The sequence below is a fragment of the Drosophila guanche genome, unplaced genomic scaffold (assembly GCF_900245975.1).
Source record: "Drosophila guanche unplaced genomic scaffold, DGUA_6, whole genome shotgun sequence".
In the NCBI taxonomy this organism is placed as follows: Eukaryota; Metazoa; Arthropoda; class Insecta; order Diptera; family Drosophilidae; genus Drosophila; species Drosophila guanche.
The window spans coordinates 53,695-76,744 of record NW_022995777.1 but is presented as its reverse complement, the minus strand read 5'-3'; the positions used below and the strand labels follow the sequence as shown (position 1 = coordinate 76,744).

Genomic DNA, 23,050 nt, shown 5'->3' with positions numbered 1-23,050 from the left:
GAGTTAATTGAGCCATGTCTGTCTGTCGGTCGTTATGAGCGCTAAGTACTCAGAGACCATAAGAGATAGGGCAACCCAATTTTGCACCCAGACTTCTGTATGCTCACACTGAAACCAGCGTATTTAAAAAATTAGCCCTGCCCCGAAAAAAGGCGAAAATATCCCAAAAGCCACAATGTTGAAGATAAAAGAAAACTAAAAACGCCATTCCGTAGGGAATATCTATCAGATCACCAAATTGGGATCCGATTGGATCATTATTATAGCCACAATGAAAAATTAATTTGCAGTGGCTAAACCCACCCCGTCCCACAGCTTATATATGTTTTTTTTTCACATTCTCTCATTCACACTCTGATTCGCGCAGTGTGCGGCTCTATCGGAGGTGTCGAGCTAAAAGAGCGTGTTGGTGTGAGAAGTGATGTAGATGTAGATGACAGATGAAGAAAAAGTGTAAAATTTTCGGGTATAAAAGTTTTTATAAGTTGTGACGCGTAAGAAGCGCCTCACACGTAACTTCCACTGCACAGCTGATTCGTCAGCCTGTTTTAGTTAAGTTTCACGCACCAACGAAATATATAGCAGATTCCTGTCTGGAATTTTTTGCGGTGCTAGAGGCAGGCTTAAAGTTGTAATTTTTTTAAGACTAGACTGACACTGAAATGTAATGGAATGCGTTCATTTATTAATGTGTTCGCACAAATATATCGATAGACTAAAATATGTTTAGCAGGCGATAGTCTCATCTCGACTTTAGTAAACTTTACCAGGGCTAGAATGTTAGGATTTCCAATTTATTGTGTACATTTTAAAAATTAAGCTGGTTAGTCCTTCCGAAATCTTTCCAAAACCCTGCACTTTTAGCATATTTGAAAAATATAGTCATTTCCTATCTAGACAGTTGTGGATTGCCACATCACAAACCCAAAATAATATTTCTTCGAAAAATTAAGCATTAAAACCACAACAAACTATCATTCGAACACACAGACTCGCCATCCTACAAATCGATACCCGTATCAGGTAAATTAGATACGCATATCAGGTAAAACTAAATTTCATACCTGAAGCGGGTGTAGGGGAGAGAGCCCGCTAAGGGCGCGGCCGGTGTCTATTAGCGGCCCTTTACTAAAGTTTTCTTTGCATTGAAAGGCACATTAAAAGTGCTACAAAGCAGCAGTGCTACAAACAGAAAAGTCAACTACCAGTCAACTGGTATTAATACGGAAATGGAACGTCGATATTTAAAAAACCCGTTCCATGATTTCATTATCGGCGAGAACACGGCGTTCGCCAGCGATGAGGAACACATCAAAAATCTCATCTGTACCTACGTGGATACTATTTTGGAGCATTGTCATCCCAACAGTGACGACGAGGATGACCGTGGGGATTTGTATGTGGGCAATGCCGGCATCGCCTTTATGTTCTGGAAGCTGGCCAGCTGCGAGCAGACTCGTGACCTCTACCCCCCTGCACTTCAGCATGCGTCCGCCTTTATTCGGAATGCCAAGGCAAATGCTGAACGCTTCAAGAAACGGTCTGCCGAGCGCTACTCCTTTCTTTGTGGCAATGCTGGAATCTATGCCGTATCCGCAGCCATATCACAGGCAATAAAGGACACCGAGGAGCTGTCAAACGACCTTGCGAACTTTAAGTCAGGCATTACTTCCAGCAAGGAGTTCATTCACACCAAATACGGCTGCGATGAGGTGCTGGTGGGACGAGCCGGCTACCTATCCGGCTGCTATTGGCTGAACGACGTTCTACCCGATAAGAAGATCACCGACGACGACTTAATCTCTATTTGCCAGATGATTGTGACAAGCGGTCGCGAGTACAGCAAGATGAACAATTCCCCATTGCCCCTGATGTTCCAGTACCATGGAACAGAGTACTTGGGAGCAGCCCACGGACTGTGTTCTATTCTTCATATGCTTCTAGACAGTCCCTGGTTTCGCACAGTGCCAATTTCAGCTCCGGCAGCCGAGTTACGTGAAATTAAGCGCTCCATTGATTACTTTCTGGTTCTACAGGACGCCGAAGGTAACTTTCCGGTGGCGCTAGATGACTTGCGGTCGGGAAGAGACAAGCGCTTAGTACACTGGTGCCACGGAGCTCCGGGGGCGGTCTACATGCTGGCAAAGGCCTACTTGATATTTAAGGAGGAGAAGTACTTGACATCCTTGCGTTGCTCTGCCGATTTGGTCTGGAAAAAGGGATTCCTTCGCAAAGGTCCAGGCATCTGCCATGGAGTGGCTGGCAACGGCTATGTGTTTTTGCTTCTATTCCGACTAACCAACGAAATGAAGTTCCTTTACAGGGCGCACAAGTTCATGGAGCTGCTGACCAACTCTGAATTCAAACATAGGGCTCGGATCCCAGATAACCCACACAGCCTGTATGAAGGAGTCGCCGGCACTGTCTGCTTCTTGGTAGATATACTAGAACCGGAACAGGCTTACTTTCCCTTCATGGATGTCTTTCACTAAGCTCAACAAATCCGAATACCTCATGGACAAGGATCAAACCGAGATCCGCGGCCTACGCATGCTTAAAACGGCTTCTAGTCATTTTTCACGCCAAAGCAAAGGCAATTTCGTTTACCAAATGGAGGTGGGCCGCAGTTTAAGATTATCTCAGAACGATTTCAGGTATACCAGTAAGCGCAGAAAGTGCTGGAATGTTCTGTCATTCGCATATCAAAATTATTTTCGCTTTAAGCTAAGCAATTAACTTATACAACTTATACACACAGATATTACATAAATAAACATTTATATATATATATATATATATATTCATATTCATTCATTCATATATATATTAATATACATACATTATGGTATGTATTTATATTTATATACATACTTGCATTGACATCTACATATATGTACAGTGATGGAAAAAATTATAGAAACGACAGGCGCATTCAAATTTTATTCCAAATATTTCGGTACAAGTTGTTACATGAAAGCCACTGTGCTTGTTTCCAGAATATTGGGACTTTACATAGGACCCTCTTTTGGGCTTCTTTCGTAAGATTTTTTAGCCGTGTATCCTGATTTTTATGAAGAACCAGTGTTTGTCTTGGGAAAAATAATAGAAACGAAGGTAACAATTCATTAACTAAAGGCAATATAAGATATAAAATACTCTTTCTTGTCGATCCGGTTGTGCTTGTTGTTGCTAAAAATATCCTATCACTAAGTAAGGCAACAAAATGTTAGATATGTCGATCCAGACCAACTTTTTATGAAAGATATGGGGCTTAGAAATGGTTTAATACCAATTTATTATTTTTTTTTTCTATGGCATAACTTTTTTTTAAAGAATTTAAAGAAAACTGTTATTTTTTACACGACTCAAGTATCTTAAATCTGGTTGTAATAAACTTAGTCAATCTTAAGATCTAATTAATGCATCTATAAAGGTTACCCAAACACTTTATGGTTTTAGCTTACCGTTTGAAAAATATTGAGCTTTGACATGCAAAAATGGTTATTTTAGTGAGTTATTTTTTCAAAAAATGTTGATTTTAAAAACTCGGGAAAAGTCGAGAAGAAGTTAAATCCTGTCTCCACTATTTTTACACCCGGTACTCGAAGAGTAAAAGGGCAGTGTCTAAACCCACCCCGTCCCGCAGCTTATATTTGTTTTTTTTTCACATTCACTCATTCACACTCTGCTGCTACTTCACTCGGCCCCTGCCTCTGCCCTCCCTCTGCCATTGCCTCTACCGACTTTTAACCCACACCTTCCCGCAGCTTATATTTGTTTTTTTTTTTTGTGTGCGGTCGCTGCCTCTGCCTCTGCCGAGAGTCTGCAGTATGTGGGTCTAGGGAAGGGCGGCGAGCTTACACGCTCGTGTTGGTGTGAGAAGTGTTGTACATGTAGATGACAGATGAAGAAAAAATGTTACATTTGATAAATAACCGCTAAGCCACAGATGTAGTACTGAGTGCTGGGTATAAAAGTTGTGACGCGTAAGAAGCGTCTCACACGTCCCTTCTCGTTTGTCCAGCATCGCCGTAAAAGCTATTATTTAGCATGTTATTTGTTTTAAGCATTATATCTTGTTATGGACGGCTTTCTGAGGAGCCGATAACCGACAGGGCTGGAGAAGAAGACCAGACAGCGGCCTCTGCTGTGGATCCGAGGAGGCTGAAAAAGGGTTGCAAGGTGACAGGAAGAATAGAAGGGAACGTGGCCGTGAAGGTTGTATTGAGAGGGTCAGTTTCCGGGAAAAATTACAAGAGGTCGGTCGGCAACCCAAAGTAAAAGTAAGAAAAAAAGGAAAAAACATAAAATCAGTGCCCAGGCCCGTGCAAAAGATAACAAAACGAAACCGACAATCGTGAAGCGAGGCGACGACGGCGCTGGAAGGAGAAGACGGCAGCAGCGGACACCACGCAGAGAGCCGACAGCAGGGTCAGCGCCAAGACTGGCCCGGCCGGAGCACCTCGGGAGGATCAGAGTGCCCAAGCCAAGGGAACCCCCGCACAACGCACCGGCGCCCCGCACACCGCAGCGGTACAGCGCACCACCCATCACACACCCATCACATACTCACCACGCACCGGCGCCCCGCACACCGCAGCGGCACAGCGCATCGCACATCACACTCATCACACACACATCACACCCTCTAAAACCACGTATTTATGTAGAAATAACCACCCATATTAACCCTATTATTACAATGATATACCGAAAATAAGCCCCATCACACATACATCATACCCACTCATACCCACTGCAACCTCATTCGCACTTAGTATATTCTTTCCCGGAACAATTAATCAATTCACACTTAGCACAGATAATTTAGTTGGACTTGATAGTTCAAAACACAAGTCGTCACATAAAATAAAATAAAATACAAAAAAGAACAACAACCAAAAATATGTTAGAATACGTTTTCGTATAGGTCCGTTTAATTAATCCATGTAAGCGGAGTCTATTTTCCCCCCCGAATACCACCCCCTTTTCCCAACTTATACATATCATGCAATAACTACTAACAAGAGCTTTTTTTTTTTTTTTTTTTGAGGTTTTAAGTTACCGCTCTACCCTTAGGTAGAGGGGAATTATTTGGCCACCCGCCTTTACAAGGGGGAAATCGCCACGTCGTAATATGTAACTTGTTACAGCTTTGCTCCAATACTTAACTGGCGTAGAGGTTATGTTCCCCACAAGAGCTCTTTTTTTATTTTTTTTTTCTTTTGAGGTTTTAAGTTACCGCTCTACCCTTGGGCAGAGGGGAATTATTTGGCCACCCGCCTTTACAAGGGGGAAATCGCCACGTCGTAATATGTAACTTGTTACAGCTTTGCTCCAATACTTAACTGGCGTAGAGGTTATGTTCCCCACAAGAGCTCTTTTTAGTTTAAGTTAATCATTTAAATTTGCATACCACTTTCAGCTTTGTTTACATAACATTTGGGGATGCCACCTCGGGCAAAAGAAAAATAGAGTCTGTGTATTTTTTTGAATGTTAGTATTTTTTATGTTAGTATTTATTTATTCCGCAAGGTCAAGGGATACAAATGTTTTAGGAATTAAGTAGAGTTTTAAAATTAAAAATAAAAGAATGTTGAAGAATATTTGAAAATTTGAAAAGAAAATGAAAATGGAGTAGAGTCTATTAGATTGGGTGGGACGAGAGAGGTCGGAAGAGTGGAACCAGATGTTTATTAATCGGGAGCGTGCAACATTTTGAACGCTCATGGATGGGAGGGACTCGCAATGGTCAAAGAAAACACCGACTGACCCCGCCGAGGAGAGTGCCAACGTAGACGCGTGTAAGAAAAATTAGACCTGTCCGTTACACGCGAGAAAGCAGGTTTTTTTTGTTAAATCCGTCCCCTGGCTATCGGTTCGAAAACACCCATGACTTCACCGAGAGCTAGCCGGGAACGATAGACAAGGGCGGCAAAAAGGCGGATCATAACAATCTTTTAAATAAGCGCGCGTAGTTTTCGTCCACGACACCGATACTAAGAAACCGTTCACTAGGAACTATCGATAAGCGGGTAATTGGGATTGCGGTAAGGAGACACTTCAATTGTAATCATCTTGCGGACCGGTCGTATGCAACAAGAAATAATAAAGAAAAGAACAATTGAATGAGAATCCGAGTGTGTGCCCATTATTAAACCCATTTTAGGATCGGTACACTACATCCTCGACAAAATCCAATTTTTTTTTCGCTTCGAACCAACCCAATTTTTTCTGATAGACTGAGTGCTTTAATTTTTTTTTAAGAATTCTAGTTTTTTTCTATGTCAGAACCTTATTTTTTTTTAATTTTTTAAGTCTGGTATTATTTTGAGGTAGCGCTTTTTTCAAATAACCTAACCTCTTACATCTGGTTATAGTGAACTTAGCCATTCTAAGAAGCTGATAAATGCATATATAAAGTGCACACACTTTATGGTTTCAACTGTTTGAAAAATATTAAGCTTTGAAAAGTAAAAGGGTTCATTTTTGTGAGGTATTTTTTACGAAATTTAGTCCTTGAAAACTCAGAAAATTTCGAAAAAGATTTTAATCCTCTGTTCACCATTTTTATGTACAGGGTCATTAATTGGGCGTAGTTTAAGGTATTGCTCATCAAAATCTATGGAGAGACGCCTGAGCTAAAACTGTTAAAACAATAACAAAAAAAATAAGTACCTGTTGGGTTGAGCACCCAACTGCCATAGTATTTCTAGCCTCACACTCGAAAAATACTGAATATACTGAATGAATATACTAAAACAAAAAAAAAATCCCTAACTGTGTCGGTATTTAACGGGATAAACGGTTTTTTTTTGGGTAGGTTCAACGATTTAGCTCAGCCGTCTCTCTATAGATTTTGACAAGCTAATGTTTAGTACTCAGATCGAAAAAAAATGTGCAATATAATGTGACCAGATATGAAAACCGCATTCCGTACGGTTACACTTCCCAGGCAGCTGTGTTGGTTTGTTTACCTTTTTGAATATGTGAAATTTGAATAAAAGATTAATAAAACAATGAATGCAAAATGGATCCATGCAGGAGATTGCGTTTAGTGGGATTGGCGGCTCTTGCATGATCGGAGGAGGAGGACAATCAACGAAATAAGCGACGACAACTTTGATTAAACCCATATCTGCAGTAAAGAATCCAGGACGGTCGTTGTCGTTGCTAGGTACCCCTCTTAATATAAAACAAATCTATATTTGTCGAGCTGCTAGCAACATACCAACGAATACCACACAAATACTATCGATACCACAAAATACTATCGTCTGACCACTAACCAAATAGTATAGTTATAGTTATATAGTATACTAACTATACTATTTGGTTAGTGGTCTGACGTTCTAGATATGTTCGGCCTTTTTTTTTTTGTCGATCTGATTTTCAGCATCGATCATATCAGGGGACTGAGCAAGAGAAATATTGCATAAAACGCACTGTTTGAAAACCCCTTAGAGCTCTCTATCTGATCTGTTTTGGGTCATTTCCCTGATGAAAAGACACAAATCAATGGCATTTTCTATTGCATGTAAGGCAGCATTATTGTTTTATTATATAAAAACAAAGACATGTTAATTCATCATCGATTCCAGCACGGGTACTATACCACCTCCGTAATACGAAAAGCATGCACATAAAGTATATATATTCTTGATCAGCGTCAATAGCCGAGCCGATAGAGCCATGTCTGTCTGTCCGTCTGTCCGTCCTGATGAGCGCCTAGTACTCAGAGACTATAAGAGATAGGGCAACCAATTTTTGCATCCAGACTTCTGTATGCTCACACTGTATGCCCACGCAAAGGGCGAAAATCTGCTATATCCACAATTTTGAAGATAAAAGGAAACTAAAAACGGCATTTCGTAGAGAAGGACACTATCTGTCATATCGCTGATCAGATTGGATCATTATTTCCGCCGGAATGGAGATTTTAATTTGCAGTGGCTATCCCCACCCCGCCCAGTAGCTTTTTTATTTTTTGCCGCGCGTCATGCGGCAGCGCCCTTCGGTCGGTTGGGCGGGATGGCTGAGTTCTGCTGTGATAGATCAGTTCACTTGATAGTTCAGTCAGAGCAAATCAACGTCTAAACGAGAAGGGACGTGTGAGACGCTTCTTACGCGTCACAACTTTTATACCCGGCACTCAGGACTACATCTAGACGTAGAAGACATCGCCAAGCACTAGATATCTTTCACATTACAGAACACGTAATGCCTACTAAATAAAATGCATTAAAAAAATTGGATCAGTTAATCGTATTTTCCAATTTATGAGATATTTAAAACAGCAATAAAATTGGTACTTTTTCCCTGCACATTCTGTGCAATAATGACCGCTAGGTTTCACAGCAGATTTTTCGAAAGTTTTCTATTAAAATTTTCTTATACGCAACTTTGATGGTCACTCTTTTTCTAATACAGAGCGTTAAAAACCAAGTCTTGGTTTTAACTTTTAAAAATTAGCTTTTGGCCACTGTTTCCGCAACTCCTCGCAACCAGTTCGGAATCAAAATCTCGAAATAAAAAGCCAAGTGCTGCTGGTTGGACCGAGTCGGAATTCAAATCAATTTAATCTCTTAATCTTTTCAATTTCGATATTCAGTTATTAAATGAATGTTCTTCCTCTTTCTCTATCGTATTCACATTTTGTTCTATAGCAACAAACTTCTGTGAGTATGTCGTAAATGCAACAATTCAATATCTTAATGCTACAAATTCATTTTACTTATACAAAATACTAATTGCCCCCGGCCATAAGTCCTTTGCGCTAATTTGGCGTAAACAGCCACCAAAACTGGTCATTGGCACAATAGTGCATCTGCACCTCAGCGGTGTTTTGTCAAATTTTCAATTTGTTCTACATCTGTCATCTACATCTACAACACTTCTCACACCAACACGCTCGCCGCCCTTCCCTAGGCCCACATACTGCAAACTCGCGGCAGAGGCAGCGATCGCACACAAAAAAAAAACAAATATAAGCTGCGGGACGGGGTGGGTTAAAAGTCGTAAGAGGCATTGGCAGGGGGAGGTCAGAGGCAGGGGCCGAGTGAAGCAGAAGCAGTGTGAATGAGAGAATGTAAAAAGAACAACAAGAGCTGCGGGACAGGGTGGGTTTAGCCACTGCAAATTAATTTCTTCATTCTGGCTATAATAATGATCCGATCGGATCCCAATTTGGCGATCTGATAGATATGGCCATTTCCTACGGAATTAGTTTTCTTTTATCTTCAAAATTGTAGATTTGGGAGGTTTTCGCTCTTTTGCGGGGGCGGAAGGGGGCGTGGCTCATTTTTTAAATGCACTGGTTTCAGTGTGAGCATATAGCAGTCTGGATGCAAAATTTGGTGGCTCTAGCTCTTATAGTCTCTGAGAACTAGCCGACAAACAAGACGGACAGACGGACAGACAGACATGCCTCTATCGACTCGTCTATTGATGCTGATCAAGAATATATATACTTTATGGGGTCGGAAACGTTTCCTTCTGTGCGTTACTACAACCGTTATTCCCCACAAATACAATATAGAAATAGTTACTCTTCGAGTACCGGGTGTAAAAAACGCCATTCCGTAGGGAATGACCACATCTATCAGATCACCAAATTAAGATTCGATTGAATCATTATTATAGCCACAATGAAGAAATTAATTAATTTGCAGTGGCTAAATCCACCCCGTCCCGCAGCTTATATTTCTTTTTTGCACATTCTCTCATTCACACTCTGCTTCTGCTGTGTGCGGCCACGAGTCTGCAGTGTTTGGGTCTACGGAAGGGGACGAGCTAAAGGAGCGTGTTGGTGTGAGAAGTGTTGTAGATGTAGATGACAGATGAAGAAAATAGTAAAATTTGACAAAACACCGCTAAGGTGCAGATGTAGTACTGAGTGCCGGGTATAAAAGTTGTGTGCAAGCATACATTAATGCATAGCAAATTGTGAGTGATGAAAGATCAATTTTTGTTGTTCCCTTTTGGTGCGTTCTTCCCGCTAGACGAACCGACCTGGGCATAAGAGCTTATGCACAAGCGCCAGAGCTTTTGTTGCTTTTGCTGCTATTGTAACTTGTGCATGCCATGCATTCCATGCAGTTTCCTACATGGAGAAACTAAAACGAAAACTACACTAGCCAACAACCCAATTTTTTTTGGTTTCCTTCCTTTTTGTTTAAGANAGTATCAATAGCCGAGTCGATAGAGCCATGTCTGTCTGTCCGTCTGTCCGTCTTGTTTGTCGGCTAGTTCTCAGAGACTATAAGAGCTAGAGCCACCAAATTTTGCATCCAGACTTCTGTATGCTCACACTGTTACAAGTGTATTTCAAAAAATGAGCCCCGACCCCTTCCACTCTACAATTTTAAAGATAAAAGAAAACTAAAAATGCCATTCCGTATCCATATCTATCAGATCACCAAATTAAGATCCGATTGGATCATTATTATAGCCACAATGAAGAAATTAATTTGCAGTGGCTAAACCCACCCCGTCCCGCAGCTTATATTTCTTTTTTGCACATTCTCTCATTCACACTCTGCTTCTGCTGTGTGCGGCCACGAGTCTGCAGTGTTTGGGTCTACGGAAGGGGACGAGCTAAAGGAGCGTGTTGGTGTGAGAAGTGTTGTAGATGTAGATGACAGATGAAGAAAATAGTAAAATTTGACAAAACACCGCTAAGGTGCAGATGTAGTACTGAGTGCCGGGTATAAAAGTTGTGTGCAAGCATACATTAATGCATAGCAAATTGTGAGTGATGAAAGATCAATTTTTGTTGTTCCCTTTTGGTGCGTTCTTCCCGCTAGACGAACCGACCTGGGCATAAGAGCTTATGCACAAGCGCCAGAGCTTTTGTTGCTTTTGCTGCTATTGTAACTTGTGCATGCCATGCATTCCATGCAGTTTCCTACATGGAGAAACTAAAACGAAAACTACACTAGCCAACAACCCAATTTTTTTTGGTTTCCTTCCTTTTTGTTTAAGACCTTCTTACATATGCGTTTCCCTATTATATTTAATCCCATTCATTTATATTTCATATTCAATATTCGTATCTTAATTGAATGTTACATTTCACCTATTATGTACATACATACATTTACCTTTTCCATGATCTATTTTTATAATTTTCTTTCCTACTTTATATTATTTTCCTTTTATATTTGGGTAAATAAACAAAAGTTGTTTCAATAATAGTGTAAAATCGATATTTTTGGATGTGTTTTGCGATGTTAAATAAATGATGCTATAGGCGTTAATATGAACTCCTGCTGAGTGCGCCTATGGTATTGCAGAGGTATTGCGGAATACTTTTTTACTTTATTTACTCATTCACACTCGGCTTCGTGTAAAATGTAAAATACAAAATTTTAAAAAATCCATTCGAGTACAGATGTTTTACTGAGTACCGGGTATAAAAGTTGTGACGCGTAAGAAGCGTCTCACACGTCCCTTCTCGTTAAATATAAAACAGCTCATAACAACAATAAACTCAGTTTAAATGTTGATTTAAGCTAAAATGAAAAAAGTTTCAATCAATTTGGAGCTCTGATGCACTTTTGAGATGCCATAGACTACTAATGTAAGGTCAATTATTTCGCTCTGCATTACGAGGCGAGCGAGCTTTTGAAATATTATAACGGAACCTAATTGGATTTTCTTCTGAATTTTGTTGTTGCCATTAAGTTGAATATATTGTACGAGTCTCTGCCCAAAAAACAATAGACCAAACCCAACGAAGAATATTTGACAGAAGGTCATAAGCATTTTAAGGTGTCTTATTGCCCGCACCTTATGTATTGTGTGTGCACATACATATGTATGAATTGTAAGCAACTTGGGGTCGTCTTGTAACTGCAAAACTTACTGGCTAATTCTTAATTCTGGCTATAAGGAAAATCTGATCTGATCCAGATTTGACAATCAGGTTAAAATGGTAATTTTCTACGAAACTCAATTAGTTTTCTGGTTTTGTGAATGCCACAGATTTTCGTCTTTTTGGAAGGCGAAAGTTGATGACTCGACTCGACTATTGATTTTCATACCCGGTACTCGAAGAGTAAGTGGGGTATATTGTATTTGTGGGGAATAACGGTTGTATGTAACGCACAGAAGGAAGCGTTTCCGACCCCATAAAGTATATATATTCTTGATCAGCATCAAAAGCCGAGTCGATAGAGCCATGTCTGTCTGTCCGTCTGTCCGTCTTGTTTGTCGGCTAGTTCTCAGAGACTATAAGAGCTAGAGCCACCAAATGATGGCTCCGGACTGCTGTATGCTCACACTGAAACCAGTGTATTTCGAAAATGAGCCACGCCCCCGTCCGCCTCCGCAAAAGGGCGAAAACCTTCCAAATCTACAGTTTCGAAGTTAAAAGAAAACTAAAAACGCCATTCCGTAGGAAATGGCCACATCTATCAGATCACCAAAATGGTATCCGATCGCATCATTATTATAGCCACAATGGAGAAATTAATTTGCAGTGGCTAAACCCACCCTGTCCCGCAGCACTTGTTGTTCTTTTTACATTCTCTCATTCACACTGCTTCTGCTTCACTCGGCCCCTGCCTCTGCCCTCCCCCTGCCGATGCCTCTTACGACTTTTAACCCACCCCGTGCCGCAGCTTATGTTTGTTTTTTTTGTTGTGTGCGGTCGCTGCCTCTGCATCTGCCTCGAGTCTGCAGTGTGTGGGTCTAGGGAAGGGCGGCGAGCTAACGGAGCGTGTTGGTGTGAGTAGTGTTGTTGATGTAGATGACAGATGAAGAAAATATTTAAAATTTGACAAAACACCGCTAAGGTGCACATGTGGTACTGAGTGACGGGTATAAAAGTTGTGACGCGTAATAAGCGTCTCACACGTCCCTTCTCGTTGTTTCCTTAATCTTCAAAATTGTAGACAGACATGGCTCAATCGACTCGGCTATTGATGCTGATCAAGAATATATATACTTTATGGGGTCGGAAACGTTTCCTTCTGTGTGTTACATACTTTGTGCACAAAAACAATATACGCAATATAGCGTAAGCGAAGCCCGATCAGAATTTTGGTTATACGAAAAAAAGAATTTTTCTGGGTATCGAGTCGTTTAAATGCGATCAGAAGAGGTAAAACTATGTTCTTAAAGCTTATTTTGACGACTTTCATAAACGAAAGCTTCGCCCACTCAGCTGGTTTGAAAGCTAAGCTTTTCTTTTCCTGAAATTTTGCAGCGTGATTCTGCCAGCATAATTTATCAAATTTTATCGCATGCGACTACAGCTCCACTACAACGGTCCCAACAAATCGGCGGAAGTAGTTTTCGGCTAATCAGTAGGCTAGAAGCGAGGAGGGAAGGTATTACTGATCGGGTATCTTCCATTTCAGTTCAGATAGCCCGAATCCCGTAGAGTTTTTGCGGTCATTGAAGTGCTTGAAGCTTTGGGCATTCAGTTGCTTTTTCGACAGCACCTGGATAGGGCGGACTTATGGAATTTTGTTGCGGTTTTTCGTTGAAAGCACTTATGACCGAGATAAAGATGCAGTTCATGTTCACCCGGATGATGGGTTCAGTAATGATACTGGCTCTTGTGACGCTTCGAGTAATGGTGGCTGCAGAGAACAGATTCCCCCTTTCTATAATACACATAAACGACTTTCATGCCAGGTAAAGTATTACAGTGCCAAGAGAGTAATAAAATTTAATTAAATTTATGGCCCTGCATCGCGACTGCCATCGCTGAAGAGGCCGTAAACTACGGCAGTCGATGCCAGGAGCTTATCAAAAACATTTACCGCACTCATGTGAAAGCACGCTGATACGATAATGCCATGACAAAGATAGCTGATCCGATTCCCAACACCAGCCCAGTCCGAGTGAATTTTAATCCCGATTACCATCTGCAGATTCGAGCCCACGGACACGAGTGGCGGGGTCTGCGACGACGACGAGGAATGCATCGGCGGCTATGCCCGGACCGTGTACACTGTTAAGCGCCTTCTCGAGGAGCAGAAGGAGTTCAACCCGATCTACATAAATGCGGGCGATAGCTTTCAGGGTACGCTCTGGTACAACATTGGCCGCTGGAACGTCACCCAAGAGTTCCTCAATATGTTACCGGCGGACGCCATGGTGAGTTGGAGCGGAGCACATCGACTGCTAGGACCTGGCAATGGTTTGAATTGTCAAAAAATTCCGATTTTTTGTATCCAATGCTCATTTGTATTCGTTTTTTGGTGGATGTGTGTAACCAATACCAAAATGTTAAATGAGAGACCAAAAAGCTTTTCTATGGCGGTTTGTGATATTATGCTCCGTAGAAAGAGGGTGGTTTCAACCCTCGAGCCTCAGTCCCGCAGCACAGGGCGCCATTTCAGCTTTATAAATATATAAGTAAACAAGACGGACACGGCAAACGTTGTTTTGCCACATAAAGAGTAAATAGGGTATATTGTATTTGTGCACAAAGTGAATGCATGTTACCCCATAAAGTAACCCGACCCCATGAAGTATATATATTCTTGATCAGTATCAATAGCCGAGTCGATAGAGCCATGTCTGTCTGTCCGTCCTGATGAGCGCCTAGTACTCAGAGACTATAAGAGCTAGAGCCACCAAATTTTGCATCCAGACTTCTGTATGCTCACACTGTTACAAGTGTATTTCAAAAAATGAGCCCCGACCCCTTCCACTCTACAATTTTAAAGATAAAAGAAAACTAAAAATGCCATTCCGTATCCATATCTATCAGATCACCAAATTAAGATCCGATTGGATCATTATTATAGCCACAATGAAGAAATTAATTTGCAGTGGCTAAACCCACCCCGTCCCGCAGCTTATATTTCTTTTTTGCACATTCTCTCATTCACACTCTGCTTCTGCTGTGTGCGGCCACGAGTCTGCAGTGTTTGGGTCTACGGAAGGGGACGAGCTAAAGGAGCGTGTTGGTGTGAGAAGTGTTGTAGATGTAGATGACAGATGAAGAAAATAGTAAAATTTGACAAAACACCGCTAAGGTGCAGATGTAGTACTGAGTGCCGGGTATAAAAGTTGTGTGCAAGCATACATTAATGCATAGCAAATTGTGAGTGATGAAAGATCAATTTTTGTTGTTCCCTTTTGGTGCGTTCTTCCCGCTAGACGAACCGACCTGGGCATAAGAGCTTATGCACAAGCGCCAGAGCTTTTGTTGCTTTTGCTGCTATTGTAACTTGTGCATGCCATGCATTCCATGCAGTTTCCTACATGGAGAAACTAAAACGAAAACTACACTAGCCAACAACCCAATTTTTTTTGGTTTCCTTCCTTTTTGTTTAAGACCTTCTTNACCCCATGAAGTATATATATTCTTGATCAGTATCAATAGCCGAGTCGATAGAGCCATGTCTGTCTGTCCGTCCTGATGAGCGCCTAGTACTCAGAGACTATAAGAGCTAGAGCCACCAAATTTTGCATCCAGACTTCTGTATGCTCACACTGTTACAAGTGTATTTCAAAAAATGAGCCCCGACCCCTTCCACTCTACAATTTTAAAGATAAAAGAAAACTAAAAATGCCATTCCGTATCCATATCTATCAGATCACCAAATTAAGATCCGATTGGATCATTATTATAGCCACAATGAAGAAATTAATTTGCAGTGGCTAAACCCACCCCGTCCCGCAGCTGTTATTTGTTTTTTGAACATTCACTCATTCACACTCTGCTTCGCGCAGTGTGACACGTCTCTGTCTCTGCTTCTGCCGCGAGTCTGCAGTGTGTGGGTCCTGGGAAGGAGAGCGAGCTAAAGAAGCGTGTTGGTGTGAGAAGTGTTGTAGATGTAGATGACAGATGAGGAAAAAATGTTAAATTTGACAAAACACCGCTAAGGTGCAGATACTGAGTGCCGGGTATAAAAGTTGTGAAGCGTAAAAAGCGTCTCACACGTCCCTTCTCGTTGAATTTCAGAGCATGAAAATGCGGACATTTCTTGTCCATAGCACTAATTACCACTTTTGAAAGAGCATAGTATTCAATATCGGGCTCGTACTGGAATGCTAGACGCAGAAATGAATCAGATGTAAATGATCGGTACCGGACGCGATGTTTATTCTTTCAAAACACTGACTACTATCATGAAGCTAACCATTCATAAAACATTTGTAACAATTATTATGTTTTTTCACATTGCTTTCAAATGATTAATCAGCACACTCCATTGTCGTTGCCCTCACACTAACAGCGAGAGCCCTTTCACTCGCACTTTTCACTCGCCCGAATTTCTTAGTATTTCCGACGAGACCTCCTTATAGTTTCTTGATGTTTCTGACGCAAATGCGCCATTCTCAAAATCAAAGCAAACAACACATAGAGGCTGCAAATCGACTAAAAACTGGATGCATAATCAGTTTAGGGGATTGTTTTGCATGTAGCTCTCTTGAGCATTTAACGCAAAGCGACTCTCGCAAAAACAAAGTTTTGTTTTACAAGTCTGATTCGTAATTTCATGTGTGCAGTGACAAATGTACATACATGATGGCAATTCGTGTATCTATTCTCGACTTCATATGCGTTTTCATTTTTAGCGCTTGAGACGTTTGTAATTTTGTGTTGCTTCTGAGCTCACATACCCTTCCTTCAAACTTAAGACTTTATGAAGCTTGCCCCAAAAAACAAAACATTGATTTTGTGTATCCTCTCTATGCTCATATATTTCTTAAATACATTTAGGACGAAAGGGATAAACGTTTATAAACATCTAAATATTATACAAATAATGAATAACGGCAAATGACTTGGCTTCCAAATATTTTCCATTAGAGTATTCAGCGTACACTGTGTGAATAATTAAATGTAATTATATCCAATGCTCGTAAAACTTTTCGATTTGTGCTTATTTTCGAATGAGTCCCCACTGTGCCGCTCCAAAGACTTTAGCGGTGGCCGAGGCATTGACAAATCCAAGTAGCATTTCAGAGACGAAAGATAACCTAAAAGAGAATTGGCGTGGTGGGGTTAGCCACTGCACATTAATTTCTTCATTCTGGCTACAATAATGATGCAATCGAATCTCAATTTGGTGACCTGATAGATATGGTCATTCCCTACGTATTGATATTTTTATTTCTTTGCGGATACAACAGTTTTTCGACCTGTGTGGAGCGGAAAGGAGCGAGACGAAAATTTGAAACAAACTTGATTCAGTGTGATATCACATGAGTCTTCACACAAGTCTAAGCTCTTATAGTCTCTGAGAACTAGGCGTCAAACAAGAGGGACAGACTAACAGCCTGACATATACTATACTGACTCGGTTATTGATGCTGATCAAGGATATATGTATGTACTTTGTGGTGTCGGAAACACTTCCTTCGGTGTATTGCATTTTTTCCTATTTACTCTTCGAGTACCGGGTATGATAACTGATAAGATATTAGGAAAAATTGGAGGAGACACCGTCCTTTGGCGGTAGCCCTTTGGGCTATGCCAAAAGCGTTTTTCTGCTGTTGGCTAATGTTATCAATGATGTTTTCATTTTAGACGCTAGGTAACCACGAGTTCGACAACGGTGTCGAGGGCGTTGTTCCCTTCCTAGAGACCATTGACACAAACATGCTAGTGGCTAACATGGACTGTACACACGAGCCCACCATGGAGAGTTTGTACAACAGTTCGATGATCATAGAGCGGGGTGGTCGCAAGATTGGACTGATTGGCGTTATACTGGAGACCACATACGTAAATAGTAGATCCACTTGTTATCTTTTGGCGACCACGATTGATTTCTTCTCTCATATAGGACCTGGCCAACACAGGAAAATTGATTTTCCGCAACGAGAGCGACGCCATTCGCGAGGAGGCACAGCAACTAAAGGCCCAGGGGGCCAACATAATTATCGTAATCTCGCATTGCGGCTTCGACGTAGACAAGGAGATCGCAGCCAACGCAGGTGACTGGATCGACTTAGTTGTCGGTTCCCACTCGCACACCTTCCTGTACACTGGCGACCCGCCAGGTCCACACAAGCCAGCGGGCGACTATCCCACCGAAGTCACCCACAGCTCCGGACACCGTGTGCTCATCGTCCAGGCATCGGCCTACGCCAGATACGTGGGCAATCTGACTGTCTACTTTGATGACAACGGCGACGTTCTGGATTTCGAGGGTGCCCCGATTTACATGGGAGCAGACGTACCCGAAGGTGAGTATGGTGCTAAGGCTGGGGCTGTATAGCGAAATGGCTCTCCGCAAGAGTCCGGGACTGATCCTCGGCTAATTCTTCCGTGCGTTGTGCTTTGTGTTCCTCGTAGATGAGGCCGTTCTTGATGTTATTAAACCTTGGAAAGAGGTCATCGATAGGCAGGGTAAGGTCGTTATTGGCACCACCAAAGTAGATCTGACTAAGGATGACTGTGGTGCCGGCGAGTGCAACCTAGGAAGCTTTTTCTGCGATGCCATGGTGCATTCCGTAAGTTGAGCTCTCTTACCAGTGCCGTCCTTGCATTACACCTCGCTCTCATACCTTTTAGTTCATCGGACTCTCGCCCTTCGATCAGAAGGCCTGGACAAACGTCTCCGCAGGCCTAATGAACATTGGTGGTCTGCGTGTGAAGCTCCCCCGGGGCAGTAAGTACATTAAGATGGCGTATCCACTGATCGTCAGTTGACGTTGACTGCACTTCCTCCATACAGATCTCACCTACGCGCACATGGTAAGCATGTCCCCATTCGAGAACACGCTAGTGGCCTACAATCTTCCTGGCAGCAGCCTCGTCGCAGCCTTAGAGCATGCGGTGAGCAAGATCGACCTAGAGAACGGGGTGGCCAGCTCTTACATTAACTTACAGTTCTCGGGCATTAAAGTCAAGTACGACTACACCAAGCCTGTCTATTCGCGTATCGTTTCCGTCTATGTTCGCTGTGCTGACTGCGAAACCCCCGTATACGAGCCCCTAGATCCGTACAGGCTCTACCGAGTTACCTCGCCGGACTTTCTTCAACAGGGCGGTGATGGCTACATCATGCTAGCAGAGGGCACAGACATCCAGTACGTCCGATCCTCTCCTCCCTGAATCCCTACCCAATTACACTGGTTTAATAAATTAATTTACTCTTTGACTCCAGGCGGGGCGTAACGGACGTGGATGCTTTGATCTCTTACACGGCCCACATAGACCCCATTTACGTAGGACTCGAGGGACGCATCACTGCGCTTAACTGATTATTTTCGATCCCAGAATGAATTTGTATTGTTTGACTTATTCCAATAAATTTCTTTTTGTCCGAAAAATTAAAAATCAAATTGTTTATTATTCTTGAAATTCTGAATACCTTTATCTTAATACTGAAACTCCATAACAAAAGCTTCCATATGATATGAAATAATTTGGCTTGATTTCAAGATTATGCGGTCTTGCAGTCCCTGCGGCCCTGTCAAGCCAAGCTGGAAGTCGCATCCAATAGAATTGTGGGACAGAGCCGAGTGTATCTTCAGCAAAAAGAGTGCTCGATGGGGGAATGCAACCTGGGCAATCTCTACACAGACGCCATGCTGCATGCAGTGAGTCGTCCATTCGCTATCGAGAATTCAGAAATTCACCATTAAAAATATCTTTAGTTTCTTAGGGATGCAAACGCTTTCAGCACTAATTGGAGCAATGTGACCATTGCCTTAACAACGCAAGGAAACTTCCGGGTTCCCATTCCAGCTGGTAGTAAGTTTGAAGTTTTTCACACGAATAGCACCGACAATTTCTTTGAGTCCACTTGAATCACCCAACAGACATAACATACAAGCAGCTGGTTGCCATGTGCCCATGGGAAAATCGCCTGGTTTCCCTGACTCTACGAGGCCAGCATCTTTGGGATCTGTTGGAGGACAGTGTGGCGTCGATGAATGCCAGCTCGTCGACGGCGAGGTCGTCCCGCTTCCTACAGGTGTCAGGAATCCGCGTAGACTACAACTTAACGGCTGCCTCTGGTCAGCGTGTCGTTAGTGTGCGCGCGCTATGCTCCAACTGCGAAGTTCCCGGTTACAGGCCCCTCAAAATAGCCAAGACGTATCGTATAGTGGTCATGGAATACCTGGCCAATGGCAAAAACGGGTTCAGCTTAATTAGCGACAATGCTGGGCATCTTGAGTAATGCATCTTCGCATACTAGTGTATTCTGAATCAAATATTTGTTTCCACAGGATGGGGCCGTTTGACTTGGATTCCCTGATAGACTACATGCTTGCAGTTGGACCTATCATAATAGGCATAGAGCAGAAAATCAATTTTATGAATACTTGAGTCGTACGGGCTTAAACAAATGTAGTTTTAAAATTTTCATTAAATTGATACCTGGTCCAGTCTGATGAATTCTAAGAATTTCCGTCTCTTTCTTTCCTTCCAGCCGGAAGACGTAACGTCAGAGGCATGACTTCGCCTAATCGGATCAATCGTGTAGTAATTTTTCTTTCCACTTCGGCTGCGTTTTTGCCTTCATTTAGCGTCGAAAAATACAATATGCCCTATTTACTTTTCGAGTACCGGGTAAAAATGTAAGTTAAAGAGTGAAAACAATTTAATACGTTCATCTATAAATCGAGCCGATATCTTTAAATCTTTAAGTTAAATTGATGAAGTATTTATAAATCAAATTTGTATTGTGTTAAAATATGGCTGGCGGAGCTATTTTTATACCCGGTACTCAAAGAGTAAATATTTGTATCACATTGTATTTGTGTGAATAACTGTTGTATGTAACGCACAGAAGGAAGCGTTTCCGACCCCATAAAGTATATATATTCTTGATCAGCATCAATAGCCGAGTCGATAGAGGTATGTCTGTCTATCTGTCTGTCCGTCTGTCCGTCCGTCCGTCTGTCCGTCTGTCCGTCTTGTTTGTCGGCTAGTTCTCAGAGACTATAAAAGCTAGAGCCACGAAATTTTGACTCCAGACTGCTCTATGCTCACACTGAAACCAGTGTATTTCAATATGATGCCGGGTATAAAAGTTGTGACGCGTAAGAAGCGTCTCACACGTCCCTTCTCGTTATTGGTTTATTTAGTACAGAATGTAGATCTTTTCACAAATTATAGTCACCCCAGGAAAAAAGTGGTTGGCGAGATTCCGCTGTAATGTTAATCAGAGACCGTAACTATTATAACTTTTAAAGTAAAAATTGCAATCTGAGAATTATTTTAAACTTTTTTATATGAAAGTTACGAATAATACTCATTTTTAATTTTTTCAATAAAAATCAGAATTAAGAGGTATTTTTATTATAATCGTTGAAAATAAGAGTTATTCCGTAACTTTTACTTTAAAAGTTAAAAATAAAAGTTAAATTGATTGTCCTTTGAACTGAGTGGTTTGTTATCATGAATGTATGTATATTCCTGATCCTTGAGAAAACACCTTTCATGTGATACATCGCTTGTCCCTCAAGGACGAATTTTAAGGATCTCACTATTTTCCTTTATATTTAGTTTTGAGCTTTCGTAATATGTTGCAGTACCATGCGGTGCATTACTTTGCAAAAAAAAACCCATAAAACCATATCCCAATAATCCCAAACACCCACTACAAAAGAAAGAAATGGGAATTATAACGAAATGGTGAATTTATTCAATATTTGTTTAGTTTTAAAAACATAAGTTGTTTTATAGAACTTGCGGACAAATTGCAGCGCAAGTCTGATCGTATAAGTTTCAGTTCAGTTTCAGGGAACACAATGTATGACCTTAGGCCAATTCATATAAGCGGGGATATATGTATTTCTTTTCTTCCCAATAATCCATAATATTGGCATTTATGTCAATTGGCTTCGGACAATAATTTTGTATTTCATTAATGGCAAGCTGAACTTCACGTTCCTCCTCTTCATCTGACTCCTCATTGCCTGAAGAAACCTAAATAGAATTGAGGAAATCATTGAGCAAGGAGCAAGTACTCTGTGACGCGCTCGAAAATTGGCTTGTGGAAGGCTGGTCAAATTCATGCGCAGTGGGCTGTGGCGAATCTAAGCTTATAGCTGGTAATAGATGGTCCTGCAATTAACAGTGTAAACATAGATTAAAATAATTACGAAAACAATTGCATTCTTCATTCTTTAAGTTACTTACTTTGTTTGCAATTGCATTTATTTGCCTGTAAAGTGTAGTCAAATGGTTCTTCGTTAGTAAAATTTTTAATGGATTTTTAAGCAAACCCCTTCGCATCCTGGGATCCAAATAGATGGCTGAAGTCAAGAAGGGGCTGACGTAAGCCTTCATTTGAAATTATAAGCCTTTAAAAATAAAAAAAAATTACGTTAGCGTTCGTCGTGAAGGAAACTGGAAGTCTTTAACCTTTACATATCTGTAGTTTGATGTCCGCAGAGCTTTAACCAGCTTGCGAGCCTTCTGAAAAAGAGCATCACTTGCACCAATTTTAAGGAAATCCTTAACTGCAAGCTGAAGTGTGTGAGCAACAAGGTGACGGATTCACCACAGTGCCCTCTCACCAGGAACATGGTGAAATTAGTAACTAGGTGACGGATTCGCCACAGTGCCCTCTCACCAGGAACACCAGCTCATGGTGAAATCATGGTGAAATTACTAATAAACGTTTGCTATCTCTCTCTAGCGCTTGCTTCTCTGAGAGCTGAGAGAGATTGGGGAATAAGCTGGTGCTCCTCCACTCAACTGACGACGTCACCTTGTTAGTAATTCTACCATGACCAGGAACACCAGCTCATGGTGAAATCATGGTAAATTACTAATAAACGTTTGCTATCTCTTGCTAGCGCTTGCCTCTCTGCAAGCTGAGAGAGCGTTGTGAATAAGCTGGTGATCCTCCACTCAGCTGACGACGTCACCTTGTTAGTAATTTTACCATGTGGGAGTCAATCCCCTATACTGATTAGGTAGCCAGTTTTAGGTCACTTTGACCACTCTACATGTTGTTTGCTTAGTGGTTCAATGCTCAAGAGAGCCAAACGCCAAACTCTTTCAGCCGAAGGCATTGGCATCAATACTGATACTATACTATACTATACTATACTATACTATACTGATTATGCAGCCAGTTTTTATTCAATTTGCAGCCTCTATGTGTTGTTT

The 23,050-nt window shown here is 41.5% G+C and overlaps 2 protein-coding genes and 1 long non-coding RNA gene across 6 annotated transcripts; 2 read left to right on the top strand and 1 right to left on the bottom strand.

Annotated features, from left to right (window-relative positions):
* The first annotated feature begins 771 nt into the window (after window positions 1–771).
* LOC117591362 (lanC-like protein 3 homolog) lies at window positions 772–2,792 on the top strand. The gene has a single exon (XM_034284594.1). It carries the CDS (start codon window positions 1,230–1,232, stop codon window positions 2,490–2,492), a length of 1,263 nt encoding a protein of 420 aa, XP_034140485.1. The 5' UTR covers window positions 772–1,229; the 3' UTR covers window positions 2,493–2,792.
* Window positions 2,793–13,413: 10,621 nt separating this feature from the next.
* Window positions 13,414–20,269, top strand: LOC117591359 (apyrase). Of its 3 annotated transcripts, none has more exons than XM_034284591.1 (8): window positions 13,414–13,644; window positions 13,884–14,109; window positions 17,501–17,698; window positions 17,760–18,162; window positions 19,364–19,521; window positions 19,579–19,675; window positions 19,744–20,101; window positions 20,155–20,269. In XM_034284591.1, the coding sequence occupies exons 1-8, from the start codon at window positions 13,466–13,468 to the stop codon at window positions 20,252–20,254; spliced, it is 1,719 nt and encodes a 572-aa protein (XP_034140482.1). In that variant the 5' UTR covers window positions 13,414–13,465; the 3' UTR covers window positions 20,255–20,269. The 3 variants fall into 3 exon arrangements, with proteins under 3 accessions (XP_034140482.1, XP_034140483.1, XP_034140484.1); XM_034284592.1 differs by lacking the exons at window positions 19,364–19,521; window positions 19,579–19,675; window positions 19,744–20,101; window positions 20,155–20,269 and adding exons at window positions 18,272–18,429; window positions 18,491–18,587; window positions 18,654–19,008; window positions 19,086–19,275 and having other exon boundaries at window positions 13,421–13,644; XM_034284593.1 differs by lacking the exons at window positions 19,364–19,521; window positions 19,579–19,675; window positions 19,744–20,101; window positions 20,155–20,269 and adding exons at window positions 18,272–18,429; window positions 18,491–18,587; window positions 18,638–18,942 and having other exon boundaries at window positions 13,421–13,644.
* Window positions 20,270–21,528: 1,259 nt separating this feature from the next.
* LOC117591357 lies at window positions 21,529–22,575 on the bottom strand. 2 transcript variants are annotated; one of them, XR_004574387.1, is made up of 3 exons: window positions 22,304–22,575; window positions 22,073–22,236; window positions 21,529–21,997 (listed from the first exon to the last, which is right to left on the bottom strand). It is a non-coding gene; the product is annotated as an uncharacterized LOC117591357 (long non-coding RNA). The 2 variants fall into 2 exon arrangements; XR_004574386.1 differs by having other exon boundaries at window positions 21,530–21,997; window positions 22,298–22,575.
* Between the last annotated feature and the right edge of the window lie 475 nt (window positions 22,576–23,050).